Below are 12,488 nucleotides of genomic sequence, written 5' to 3'. Positions count from 1 at the left end.
TGCATTTACAGTAATTTTCATCACCCCCATTCACAAAAAACTATACTGGTGTGTTTGTCTGTTTATGTGTATGTTGTCCAGGTGGGGCAGAAGCTTTGGGCAGGGTGTTGTGGGGTTACTTTGCCTCTCTTCTGTCCTTTCAGTCTCACCCTGCTTTGACATTCCTGTGCAGACGCAAGGGTGTCCAGTTGCCACCGGTTATTTCTGCGATGATCCCCTCCCTTCACACTCTCCAACTGCTCCACACACCCAGTCCCACAGCAGAGTGAAGCAGCCGCCTTCAATAAGACCCCAAAAATAGCCCAGGGGGTTGGGGGGCGGGGGCTGGCTGCAGACCCCAGTGGAGGGTCCAAAGGAGTCATGTGCACAACCTTGTCCTCCCATAACACAGACAGAGGGGACAGGAGAGGAAAGGAGTCAACATTCGGTAACCCAACATAAACCAGCTTTACAGAGCAACAAGCCATCTTACTCAGTGGATGTACTACAGCGCAAGAGGAGTGACTGTATCTGCTTCTGCTTGTCACATGCACTTACTCTAGTCGGAGGGGAAAGTCAGACCGAGTGTGGACACCCAGTAGCCGAGTGGCTGGCCAATCTAGGACCATGAAGCTTAGTGTGGCGCTGTTTTTTGCGGGGCTCTTTGGGGCGTTGGCAGCTGTGCTCATCCTCCTCTCTTTTGGAACTGATTACTGGCTGCTGGTCTCAGAGAGCTGCCTCCGAAGCCCTGCCGGAACCGTTGGCCCAGGCGGTGTGACTGAGGGGGTAGGTGTCGGCCTTCAAACAGCAGCAGATCAAGGAGGCTCAGCAGATAGTCAGCCATCACTTGCTTTGACTACACTGAATATTAGTTATCATGTGTTTTTAGGTTGGAAAATGCTCATATTATAACTTCTGGAACTGCAGTGAGGTCAGTTGTTGTTGCTTTAGAGCCAGGGACCTATAACTTTAACTTTGGACTTTAATTGGTGTATTGTCAAGTTTCACTCTATATCCTCGTACAGTAATTATATCATTTTAAGGTCCAATGGTTGGCCCTTAAACTAGAATCAAAGCTGCTTCTTCTATTTTGGAGACCGTGATCAGTTGCTCCAATCATTGTCTCAGTAGATTGATTGCAGGGCAGAGAGGCGTCCCCTCAGGACCTCGTCATGTAATCAGACACTGTTTAATGTAGCATGTGTGCAGCTATGCAGTGATTGAGACATGGCTCGTACCATGTGCCCCTATGATAGAGATACAAATACCAGCAGTCCCAGTGGTATGGTGCTGTATTAAATGTCACCGACTAGAACATACTTAGCTTTTCATAGTGGGCAATGATGCCGGATTTGAGACATGATATAAGCACAATAAAACCAAAGTGGTGCTGAGTATATACAGTACATAGTAATGCAACGTGATCTCAATCTAATCCATTTTAAACTATGATTTTTAGAGCATAATATATAACAGAGGATAAGGTCTGAATCAGGATCCAATCAGAATACAGTTGTTTTCATAATCTGGACAGTTCAGTAGGGTTGTTAGCATCCTATAGCACAGGATGCTATAACTGAAGTTCAGGTTTGTTTCCCCAGAGAACACCCCAATTTCACTGTGTAACCCTTTGTCTCAGGTCTAATATGTTAATATCAGTTAACCAAAGTGATTTCACCCTCTCAAATTTTTTACACATTTTTGTTTTGTACAATTATGTAGTTATCCACATGCCCATAAACCTAAAACTACTCAATATTTCACAAGAAAAATTAATTATTAGAGAGAAGTCATACTTTTGTGTAGAAGAAATGTGTTTTGTGATTCTGTCAAATCCCGTTAGTCGTCTTGTGACCCCTCAGATTTACGTTGTGACTCTATTTGGGATGTCCTGAGCTGGGAGCCACTGTCCTATAGCATAAACAGGAGTCTTCCTTATCTCAATTTTAAAACGAACTAACAATGAAATTGTTCAACGAGGTCTTAAAATGCTGATTTCAAAATAAAACACACCCTGATTGGATTAACCTTGACTTTATGAACTTTATGAACTTTATGACTTAATGAACGTCTACACACCCCCTGCTTTAGAAGGGTGTCTTATGGACGATGTAACAGGCAATTATGGATGCATTTTTTGCTCACGTGCAAAAATGGTGATTTCCGGTGATGAGTGTTTCCTGAATGGGAACATCCTCGAGCTGCATGCTCACTTGGCGCCTAACCAAACCTGAATAAGGTTAGAGGTGCTTGCTCAGCTCAACCCTTGACCTGGCTTAGCAGCTGCTCTGCACTGTGGCAACACACTTGTACACCTGCCTCATATGTCTGCTCTCACAGACTTTAATTACATCAACAGATATGATGCAGTGCATCCGCAACAATGCTTATATTGTATATACCCTATACTGCAGACTTTGTAATAAATCATTCTTCTTCTTTTCTTCCCCTTTCCAGCCTGGAAATGTGGTGTTAGAGGACGACAGTAGTGAGGTTATTCTATCCCATGAGGGTTTTTTCTGGAGGTGTTCCTTTGGAAGCAACATGGGTGATGACAACTTGATATGGAAGCTCTGGTTCAGTAAGTGGGACATGTGGTGTTGTTCCAGTAGTTAATGCTTGTGTTTTGTTGACATCATCTCCATTTTCTCATTGTTTCTACGGCTTTATATTTAGAAATTACAAGAATAATTTCAAATCAACCATTTTTTTCTTTGAATATTTTGTTTCTTATCTTCTGACCTTATTAAAACCCAACATGGAGAAAAGTAATGTTGGGGTAGCACTTCCCTTTGCCACAAACTGGGCTTGCTCATTTGATGAAAGACATTTTAAATACAGAATATATAAAAATATTTCATGTTTTTTTTATTTTATATGGACTATACATGGACAATATATATATATATTTTTTTTTTTTTTTTTTTTTACAAAAAGTAATTTACAGAAAAAGAAATGTATAGTACATTACCCTGGGGTAATGTAGGGTTATGAGGTCCACCTCCCCGTTAGACCTCTTTCGAACAACTTGTTATACAGTAACAGAAATTTGGGACTTTGGAAGGGATGCTGCTGCGTAAACGGTCATGTCAACGCCAACTACAGATGTAGAGTTTATGAAAATCCATTGAATTTGAGCATATTCTACAGCTGGTGTCTCGAAGGCCGTAAAACAGACGTAAAGCATCATTTTCTTTAGCAGACTTCTGAAACATATCATCAGTTCAAAATCCTGTTTATGAGCAATTCTTATAAAATTAGGAAACAGTCATGAAGCATCAAGATGATAGAACAATGTTAAATATGTTTTTTGAGCTGTTAAAGAAGCCCCAAACAGAACATTAGGATTAAACTATATCTCTATTTATTGAAACAATCTGTTGAGACACAAATAAATGAGAGGACAGTTTTTAATTTCTAATTTCTCTTGAATATTCCTATACTCTGTTTTCTGACGCTGATGATTGGTGAGTGCAAGAAACCATTCTCCTCCAGTGATAAGCTCCCAAAGAGTCACATGGCGGCACTACGACCCGGCTGCAGAATAAATATCACTTTTTGATTTGCTGCAATTCTGTTTATGAAAATCGTTTGACGACATAGCGGTAGAAACCCTCTCATGAGACCTTTCAGAGGAAGTCCCATGGGATGTTATTCTGGTCAAATGTCAGATGATTGTGTGTTGTCTATTTTCTGATGGGGACTTTGAATGGTAGTTCATTGTCAGAAACTGCCTCTAGCACCGAAAAGGACCTTGTGAGGGTCTGTGGAATTTCACATGGTGGAAGAGAAGAGAGAAGACAGAAGGGGCAGAATATAAAAACATAAGAGAAAAAGTGTGTAATTAGCCTATCTTTTTGTTTCTCTATTGGCAAATTTAGCTATCTGCCAAACCACGAAAGAAATGTCACAAAATAAAAAGGGATTGCAGTCAAAGTCTACAACTGAAAAAACAGATAAGCTACAAATTAAGTGAAAATTTATAGAATAATTGCAAATAATCAGTTTCTTTTTAAAATGTCTGAAGCATATATGTTTTCTTGTATAGCAATTACAAAATCAGCATAAAAGTGAATAAAACATCATGTTTTTGAGTTGTTTCCTTCATAATTATATTGTATTTGTAAGTGATGTCCTCTGTGTTGGTTTACTTGTAAAATTACATTTTTTTATTTCTTTTGTGTGCTGATTTATTCTTTCTCTCTCTAGCAAATCAGCCACACTCAAAAGTGTGCGTGCACGCCTACCTCTTCCCATTCCCGGTGTCTCATCAGACCCACAATGCCACAGAGTACGATTCTGCTATAAGTAAGTGTCTATGTACTTATTACATTACATTCACCTCTTTGCACAAAGTGAGGTCGTGATTTAAAGGCTCTTTGTACAACCAGCTAATATTTCTGTCGTCCAGTCTACAGGGGCTTCTGGAGCATCTTTATGCTCATTGGTGTGGTGGCTGTAGTGCTTGGTGGGTTCATCATCATCTGTGCTGCTCCATTTGCCAGCCACCGTCTGTACAAAGCAGGGGGCGGCCTCTTCCTGGCATCTGGTGAGACTTTGAAATGGTTAAATCCTTACTATTATATGCTGCTTAACACCTGTACTCAACTACATTTCAGAGGGAAATACATGGAACATTTTACTCCACTACATTTATTTGACAGGTCTAGTTACTATTGACCTTTCAGATTTAGTTTTTACATTAAAAAATATATAATATGTTCATAAATTAGGGTGCATTGCATCTTTAAAGATTAAGCCAGTATTTCCCTAACTTTTTGGCTCGTGACCCCTGACAAAAAAATAGTGTCTCACTATGGCCCCTTGTCACATTTCAAATGTCAATGACTTGTTAGCAGCTCCACCAAAGAGACATTTCCCCTCTAAACTCCTCAGATGGTTTCATTCAAATAAGCGTTTAAGGCCCAAAGAGGTAAAACTCTTCAATATTAGAGAACAAAACTTACAGAATAGTCCAAAAAATGTCAACGCGATTGTGTGGCAGAGCTTGTTTTGTTGTCGTTCCCACCGCTTTAATCTCATGATCCCTCATTAGATCTATCTCATGATCCTTTGGAGGTGGTGAGAGCCCTCGGTTGAGAATCTACTGGACTAAACTACTTTGACTCTGATTCTAAATGCAGGACTTTCACCTGTAATGGTGTAATTCTACAGTGTTGCGTTTGTACTCTTACTCAAGTAAAGGAATCTGAATACTCCTCACATAACTGTTTAAATACTTGTTTTTGATCCCGTTGTGGATCTACTGGTTTATATAAAAAGTATATGCATGAGTTCCAGTCATCACAGTCTCACATCTCTACTTGTGTTGCTCTTCTCTGCTCCAGGTATTTTCCTGCTGTGTGTGGTGGTGATGTACGTGCTGTGGGTGCAGGTGTTTGATGCGATGGATGTCTACATACACCAGCGCTCAGCGGTGTGTCCAGACTTTCAGCTGTCCCTCAGCTATGGCCTGTCCTTCATGTTTGCCCCCTTTGGCATCTTCTTCAGCTTTCTGGCTGGCCTTCTTTTCCTCCTCATCGGTCGAACGGTCCAGATTCACTACCACTGACTTGAACCAGCAGCAGGTTAGAGGAAGAGTAGGGCCTGAGGTGTTTGGAATACCATTGATTTTTTTTTTTTTTTTTTTTACACCAGCAGATCTTTGACATTTTGTCTGCCTAGTAAAAGCAGGAGTCTGTAGATACTAAGTGGCAGCTTTGTGGTATAGATGATCTGACAGGCTTGGACACTTTGTTCCAGGATAAAAATATTGCAACCATTGTTGAGCTCAGAAATGTCATCAGAATCACTCCACCCTGAGCTACATTCAATTGAGGTACGTTACATACAGTTCTGTGTTATCTGTGGTTTGTAGACTATATGAGTTTCTCAACAAACCTGATCACACACAGTATAAATACCTGTGGTGTATAACATTTTTGTTTAAAAATCTTGTGTGTTGATGGTTACGAGGCTTATGAGTGTATCCTTTTGAAACCCAAATTTACCAGAAATTTAAAGTTAATGATGGAAACATTTTGTTAATTGAAGCATATTTTGTCTGCATGGGAATACAGTGTGTTCCCTGCTTTAACAACTATTTAAAATATATATTTTACTTTGTATAGCATTTAAAAAAAAAACAAAAGAGAACAACAAAATAACAACAACATCAAAAATGTGCATAATGAAAAGCTTATGAGGTGGCATGATCATTTTTATAATCTGTATATACAGTAATGGGAGTCAGTGCCTTTGGAAAAAACACAGGCCCAGCAGCCTTTTCTGTGTTCAGCTTAAAGGATAAGGCTGATGATATTCTATATTTTTGTAATTGTCAACTAAAACCCATGAAAGCCCAAAACCAACAATGCAATTGTCTCTCAATATTTTCCAACTTCCCTTGTTTATCTATGGGACTCAGCTCCAAGTTCATGCATTTACACTGAAATTGTAAATCTTTGAAACAGATTTTAAAAATATACTTTCCTGTTTTTTTTTTTAGGCAAATTAAGTGCCTGAAATGGGTGGCCACTGTAGTTTCTTAGCAAACTTTACTCAAACAGTAGTAAACAGCCCATTTGTTCGGGACTATTTTTTGCTGTGCCATGTTCATCATAATGACGGAACATGTCACCAGGTGTAACAGCATGGCTCACTGATGTGTTTTCAATAGTTTTTGGACAACAATGGAGCTCTATGGCACAAAGAAATGAATTACAGTATATCAGGGTTTGGCTTTACAGATAATAGGGTCAACTGATTGTTGGTTTTGGTCTTTTCATGAGATTTTTTGACACTAAGAAAAATATAAAATAAAATACATAACTATCATCAAACTTATCCTGTAATAACTTCAAATATTCACATTTTACTGAGTGTATCATGCTTAATATTTTCTGCTTTTTCTGCAGTATTATTTTACTATTTCTGTACATAGCCTGAAACTGTGTTGTTTTTTGGTCGTATAGTTGTAGTTCGACCAGCTCCTTGGTTCAACACGTTTTATTGTCTTTATAAGTGAAGCTAGAAGCAAGAATTAATTTTTTATGTTGCTTTTATGTAACTGTTTTATTTTCATGTTGTTATGTGTTTGTCAGTCCGTTTTCTCTGTGAGTTGTTAAATTGTGTGTTGTGAGATTCGGACATAAAATTATATCTGTCCGAATAAATATTTCTGTGATCTGTTTGTCAATAAAATGGTGAAGATAAGCAATGATGTCTAAAATAAATCATTTTGTCCAGCAATGACCAGTCACGAGAACACCCTTTCCACCTGGGACAAACTGATTCTTTTTGCATCTTAACTGCCTCTTTTTTGTCATTGTGTGGATTATTTTCTGTGATGGGATGATTGTAATAAAAGGTCTGGTCAAATACAAAGGATTCAACGAAAATACCACAAGATGGCACTGTTGTCTCACTTGACATACACATAAACTGACACCACGAGAGGCAGAAATCTCATTTTGCTTATCTAGAGTCTATGTGGAGTGTATGTGGCGTTATGCATTTAATCACAACTTCAGAGGTAGGATCTGTAGATGAAAGAATTCACACCTTGGCTGACGGACGGATGGTAATTTCACTCATGAATGGAGCATTTGATCAGGATCTGAATGGACTCCTGTGTCGATTCTCATGTGTCTGTACCAACTCTGTGCCTTTCGAGCTTTATAATATACTTATCATACATAGGGAAATGCATCTGCCTTAGAATGCAGGAAAGAGTGGCACAATGTAAGGCACTGATTACTTTGTGAGATTGACCTTGCCTTCGCAGTAGACTCTTAGGATGGAGATTCACGCTTCCAAATTTGTGAAATTTTTATTGCCGTCCGTGTGAGGGTAGCCGCACCAAACTTCAGCTTTGCCATATGAGAAGCTACACTGAGGTAAACCACCGCAGGTCACGAGAAGAGGCCACAGAGGATGGCAGATGCTAATAAACTGTAAGATAAGATCGCAGGATTTGTCCTGTTTCAGGTTGGAGCAGTCCTTTCAGCCAAGTCTAACCCAGGAATGAGATTTCTTATCTAGTGGACTTCCTGGTTTAAATGAAATCCTAATAAGATAAAAAAAGAAAAAAGTTTAATCATTTCTCTAGCCATATCTATGTGAGAGTGTGTGTGAGAAAGAGAGAGAAAGAGGGTGAGAGAGAGAGGTTTACTGCAGGTGAGGAGAAAGCCACCTCCAGAAGAAGCTCGGGCCTTGCAGTCAGTAATGTCATCAGAGTGGGAGTCCCAGCTGAATTTAGCACTGTTCTGCATGATTGCCCATGATAATTGTGTGTTGATAGGGAGCGCCGGAGATGGAGTATAATTTCCACCGAGAGATTCCTAAACAAATACCTGTGGTCAGCAGAGGGATGGAGTGCAGCAGGAGGTGAGGAGGAGAATAGCGGATGAGGGGAGATAGAGGATGAGAGGGTAACACTTCCAGAGGAGGAGGAGGCGGAAGAGGAGGAGGAAGAGGAGGAGGAGAAGGAGGAGGAGGAGGACGAGGAGGAGGAGGAGTAGGGACAGGAAGCAGTCTCACTGCCGGTTCTTATAGTCTGCTTAAAATGAAACCAAAGCAAGGCCCGGCAAGATACTGCACTTTTAAAAAAACATGAGAAGGAAAATCTCTGCACTCTGATAGTGAGACTAAAAAAGACTGTTCAGACAGACCAGACCACACCAGACCAGACCAGGACAGAACAGAACAGAACAGAAGCAGTGACACAATAACACAATCAAAAAAACAGTATAATAGTCATGTTAGTGATCTGTCATTATCCAACAGATTCCTCATGTTCAAAGCCAGAAAAAAAAGCTAAAATAATATAAAATACTATGAAATCAAGGGAAAAAAAAGATCACTTTAATACTAAAAACTATAAATAACCTTTATATTCAAACCAAAGTTACACAGTGGTTTATGTAAAAACAATAAAATGCCAGAACAATAAAATAGCAGAAATTATTAAATTGAAAATTCCAGAAATGTTTTGAGACAGTAAATGCTCTGCTCTGAACAATAATTAGTGTCCGATATGATTTTTCCATTTAATTGACTTATCTGATTAAACATTACATCTACTCACCATCTCTCATTTCAAAATCCGAAATCTCTGAAAATGCCAATATTTTTTCTTTTCCAAAGTTTAACTACCAGACACAAGATGTCTCCTACTTCACGGAAAGGCCCATTCTCAGTGCATGTGCACTGGTTTCAAGTTTCCACACCATATTTGTGTATGCTGCATGTTGAACTATAATTGGCCCCAAACTGGCTGTGATGTCACAAAATCCTGCCCGTACGTCCATGTTTTGAACTGAGATTTAAGGTGCACACGGAGAAACTTTCAACCTTCAGCAAATGAATGTGTCATCTAGTGTTAAACTCTGCACATACATTATTCTGCACAGTGAAGGTCAAATATCCAAGTGAAGTAACAATAAGCAAAACACATTTTTGAGTGGAGGGGGACTTTAAAAGTGACAAGGTGCATAAAAAACACTTAATGCAGAAATACAGGTTAAGGTTACAGGTTAAATTAGTTATAGGAGAGATTTAAAGGAAGTCACTGAGGAGGCAAGATGGAGTTCAACAGGAAGGTTGACCCTGACAGCATAGGACGTATAATCTCCTTTACTTTTAAGTCTGGAGAGGGGGACTGCGAGCAGAGTTTCGCCACGAGCTGTGTGTTCAGTATGTGTTGCTTGTGTGAAGGAATCAGAAAACAAAGTACGCAGAAAAGCAGGGAGACGCTGTGGGACATGTTGAAGTCCTTCACTCGTCTGGTCGAGAAAAGCAGATAAGTTCGACTCTCAGTCAACACTTGTATATTTAACCTTGAGGGAGGTTTAAGTTAATTGGAAGACACTCTTTGCCTGAGTGCTCTCACCTCATGGCACGTAGTGTAGTTATCATAGCTTATCTTCCAAATGTATCGTAATCCCACATGACATGCAAGTCAGATTTCATTTAAATCTGATTACTTTCAACTCTCAGAAAAAGCAAAGTATTTGAATTGCATGAACAATATGGCAAGTCATATTACACGCTGCTTTCCTCTTTAGAGATAGTTTTACATAATTTCCCATTCGTTTTGAAATAATGAATAGACAATGGGCTGTATAATTGTGAGAATTTACAATTCAGAGGACTACGTCGTATAATCACCATGCATAATTCAGAGAGTTGAGCGCATAGGTCACCAGTGGCAGTGGCACAAAAAGTAACTCAGGTCTTCAAACAAGCAGCGGAAAATCAACACTTTTATTGTCACTCCGCTGGAAACATCTCTTTGATGAGGCAACATATTCCTTCAAGATCATTGATGAAATATAAAGCAGTACAAGCAGGGCATCCAATTATCGATATACCTCATATATTTTCTTTTCAGCAGTGAGATGGTTTCAGTGGATTCTGTAAGTTCAGAAGAGCTCACTGATGTGTAAAGAGGCACAGTATAAAAATGGCTATTACATTGTTGGCCAGTGAAAACTACACCTGTACTGAGTGGATCCTTTCTGCCCCTCTAACATCATCTGGCCTCACACCTCAGTTTGTGCATATAAATTACATTCCAAAGTGTGTATGGATAGCCCTTGTTCATACTCAAGGTCTCTTGTTTCAAAGGCATGCTAATGTATTTCACAGTGAAACTCCTCTCAGCGGTCCTCTTTTAACTGTCAGGGCAACTGTGTAGGAGATGATTGGGACTCTTCAACCAACTCTCCTCTTGAATATTCATACATTTTTAATGGCACATATATATCCACATCCTTAACAAAGAGAAGTTTTGCGCAAGACTGAGTTAGCCATCAGAGATCATTTCAATTCAGAGGGTTTCAGTTGCTTTATTGCCTTTCCTTTTTTTTTTTTTAACTTAAACATTGTCTGTTAATTGTTAAATGGGTAAAGATCTTTCAGTGCTGACATCCCTCGCTTTTTGAAAGATTCATACTGTGGCAGCACCCACTAGCCACGGATTTCTCACTCTTTAATTCTTTCTTTGGGATTGCCGTGTTTCAGCATCAAGCACTGGAGCTTCTTATTTGGGTGTAGCTCCCCCTCGAGCAACTAATTAATGCTAGAGTACAAACAGCCGTTGGATTTGGTCATGAATATTCAAATATACTGCATGCATATCATTTCTTATGCAGTGTTGTAACACAGGGCATTGGTGAGGCAAGCATCAGGGGTTCAAATCCATTTGAGGTTCTCTGTATCATACCAATCTGTCCCAATCTGAACAGCAAGTCTGTTCCCACCTTTACTTGACAGAGTCAGACTTAACAAGGTGTCATGCTGAAATGTGACATGACATGCTTGTCATTATTTTGACATTTTCTAATTTCTTCACTTCATTGTCTTGTTTCGTTATGTTACAGTTTTAAATTTTTTGTTGTTGTTAATAATAGTATTGTTTACATAGTATTTTTTTAAAATCATGTAATCATTATTCATAACACAACTGTGGTCCAAACATCTGACACAACTGTCTTTCATAATTACCAAGCTATAAAACACACCCTATAAAAGGTTGTCATTTCTCATCAAAATATCCAAGTGCCTATTCATTTAAAAAAACAGTCAATTAAATAAATAGCTAGCTATTCATTTGCATAAAGTACCAACAGTTGTTTGACATATTTACACCTTAATTCTGAGCTTTAATTATGGTAATAATTAATGGTACCTTTGTTAATCAGATACTGAGGTTTATTCATTTTTGTAAACCTTTTTTGTTTCACAAAAGGGAAGCCAAAAAAAAAATTCATATCTTTTACTAAATTTATTCATTTATCATTTCCTCCTCAACATAATTTTAAACATTTCATACATCCTTATTCCTTAACTCATAGTGTAGAAATCTCACAGTCTGACCAGAAACTAATAACGTCAACCAAATTTAAAGGGAATTAAAAAAAACTCTCAACAGATTTTCCTCTTTATATCCTCAGTCACAGGTTCACTTCATGCTGCTTTAGACCTCTCATTCTGCATCCAGCATGTCTCAACGGCACAATAGAAATATTTGTTGTTCCGTTCTGCTGAACCACAATTCCTCATATGTTTATTAATGCCTTTCTACAAGAGGGCATTGTCACATTTGTTAGCCTTAAACATGTCAACATACAAAAAAAAAATAAACAGGCACAAGCACTGTTTACCATATTTAATAGAAATGAATATACAATTCTAATGTATCTATTCAAATGATTTCTACTCTCTTTGTTTCACTCTTCATGTGAATTCATAAGAGTTGTTTAATATTCAACCTCACTTCATTAGAGTAACATTTATGAAAATTATGTATTATGTATTAAAATTACAGCAAAGCAAACACGGGCCTATTATTAACACTTGAACTACATCTGTACAGATATTAGAGTCACGCCGCCTTGATATTAACAAAGGTGACGTTTCGCTAAAGTTAGAACAGCAAAACCCGAGTTCTTGTGCTCAGATTTGTACAAAAAATGACAACGGCACTGACAAGAACAGGAAATCTT

At 38.6% G+C, this 12,488-nt stretch overlaps 1 protein-coding gene across 1 annotated transcript; it reads left to right on the top strand.

Moving 5' to 3' along the window:
- The first annotated feature begins 364 nt into the window (after window positions 1-364).
- tmem182a (transmembrane protein 182a) lies at window positions 365-7,272 on the top strand. Its single transcript, XM_040148730.1, has 5 exons — window positions 365-765; window positions 2,437-2,560; window positions 4,189-4,287; window positions 4,391-4,528; window positions 5,328-7,272. Exons 1-5 carry the CDS (start codon window positions 607-609, stop codon window positions 5,549-5,551), a joined length of 744 nt encoding a protein of 247 aa, XP_040004664.1. The 5' UTR covers window positions 365-606; the 3' UTR covers window positions 5,552-7,272.
- The last annotated feature ends 5,216 nt before the right edge of the window (window positions 7,273-12,488 follow it).

This window comes from Xiphias gladius, chromosome 16, assembly GCF_016859285.1.
Source record: "Xiphias gladius isolate SHS-SW01 ecotype Sanya breed wild chromosome 16, ASM1685928v1, whole genome shotgun sequence".
Taxonomy (NCBI): Eukaryota; Metazoa; Chordata; class Actinopteri; order Istiophoriformes; family Xiphiidae; genus Xiphias; species Xiphias gladius.
The sequence above is the reverse complement of the archived record's forward strand: the minus strand, read 5'-3'. Positions and strand labels throughout refer to the sequence as shown.